Source organism: Dipteris shenzhenensis, chromosome 17, assembly GCF_047967505.1.
Source record: "Dipteris shenzhenensis isolate YYH24624 ecotype China chromosome 17, Dip_SZ_1.0, whole genome shotgun sequence".
In the NCBI taxonomy this organism is placed as follows: domain Eukaryota; kingdom Viridiplantae; phylum Streptophyta; class Polypodiopsida; order Gleicheniales; family Dipteridaceae; genus Dipteris; species Dipteris shenzhenensis.
The window spans coordinates 1,611,444-1,613,317 of NC_141612.1; the positions used below are offsets into that span (position 1 = coordinate 1,611,444).

The 1,874-nt window shown below is 45.7% G+C and overlaps 1 protein-coding gene across 1 annotated transcript; it reads left to right on the forward strand.

Annotated features, from left to right (window-relative positions):
• The first annotated feature begins 433 nt into the window (after nucleotides 1-433).
• LOC147891509 (uncharacterized) lies at nucleotides 434-1,398 on the forward strand. The gene has a single exon (XM_087388893.1). It carries the CDS (start codon nucleotides 598-600, stop codon nucleotides 1,189-1,191), a length of 594 nt encoding a protein of 197 aa, XP_087245019.1. The 5' UTR covers nucleotides 434-597; the 3' UTR covers nucleotides 1,192-1,398.
• The last annotated feature ends 476 nt before the right edge of the window (nucleotides 1,399-1,874 follow it).

Sequence of the window (1,874 nt, forward strand, 5' to 3'; positions counted from 1 at the left end):
CCTTTTGTAAAGAACCATGCCATTCCCAAAGGAAGGGCTAGATTGGTTTAAGATGGGTTTATAGTTGCACTCCAAACTATTTGTTGTGATTGGGGATACTTTTTCCATGGTGAATCGAATCGTATAGACCCCAAAGGTAGAATGAATATGAAATAAAGGGTGAAAATGGCTAGTGTTCCCCGGCCCCCCCTCACCCACCGACTCACATGCGTGGCGAACAACAAGGGGCATATTTGCCCGTGGTCTACGCTGCAAGGCAACAAGGAGTCATTCAAAGGAGAGCGGTGGTAGCCCCCTTGTTTGGAGCTAACCCTAGTGCTTAGCTTACGTTGTCTCACTCATGGATAGACTTTTGTACCAGGGTGAACTTTTGCACCAAGGTTTCGTCAAACCGTGACCGTGATGGCAAAAGGAAAGGGAAACTCATTGACTTTACGTTTGCTGAGCATCTACTTCGCCTCTCCTTTCACTCTTCTTCCTATCGCTCAAGAATTTTCTCAGTTTCTTGATAAAGCCTCTTACCTTTGCTTCTACTTCCCGCAAGCCTCAAGTAATTCTCTCTCTCGTGCTCGCTGTTGCTGTTGCTGTTTCACCATTATGATCGAAAATAGCCGAGGTTTGATGAATTCTAGCGCTGAGATCGTGGAAAGGGCGATGCCGGTCGAACATCCCTCCGACGATGCCGTCAATATGGACACGGAGGATGCCGAAATCCTCGCCTCCGAGGCCGCGGTCACGATTGGCATCTGCAAATTCTTGCGGATCTATTGTGTCACCACGGGAGTAGGGGCTTTGTGCTTCACCGCGTACCTCGCAATCCGGATGATTATCTTGTGGAAGATCGCCATGTATTCCCAGCCGCTCTCAGCGTTGCAGTTCTCTCTTCTGGTCGGGACGGATGTTGGAGTGGTGGCAGTGGTGGTAGCGCTGGTCTTTTTAGCCCCGCGGATGATCATAACGTGGATCACGACACTCGTGCTCGAGATTATCTTCAACAGGAAGCTGCATCATCGGAAGGGACTAGTGGAGAACGGAGAACTGCTTGCTCGCGAGATTTCTCAAATTACTTTAAGGAGTGCGTTGAGGGGGGGCGAAGTGGCAGCGATAGTGGCGGCATTTGCGACGCTGGCCGGGTTAACGTTGTTGAGGCCACATGTCGGCGACTGGACAGGAATCCCGATAGTCGTTTAGGAAGTTTAGGTGATCACGCTTTCGAAAAACATGTTGTCAATGACGATATTTCCGTCAATCAAGTACGGCTGTCTCCGTCCATGGTGCCTCACCTCTGACGGAACACAAAGATTTCGTTTCGAGCTTACGATATATGTCTTCCTTGCAGCAGCGTGCCTCCAACGACGCTCTCCTTTACGCTTGAGCTTGTAACACGAGGTTTTGTTCTTTTCGCTAATGTTCAATAGTTTCTACAAATCACCTGCTTTTCGCTTCGTGACTTGTTGAACAATCTAGTACTTCTTGTATATTCAAATGTGTGTGTTGACGCATGTTATACAAGTTGCATATTCAAATGTTTGTGTTGAAACATGCAAAACAAATTGTATATTCAAATGTTTGTGTGGAATTATGGACAAAATACTACTAGAATTCCCCCCACCCCCCAAAAAAACATGGTACATTAAGCTATGTTATATTAAACTCACACACTCTCCATGAAAATGTAGCTACGCTACAACATTACTTCAGATTTAAATTAGCTTTCATGGACAAACTTGTATGTAGAGGTGTGTTTTTGCCCAAAAGAAGAGTGTTTTTTCGAAAGGGCAATAATAAAAAATACAACAAAATGTATCAAACCACTATCACTATAAGCCTTGCTAGGGTTAAGAAAGAGGCATTAGTCCAACATGCATATTATG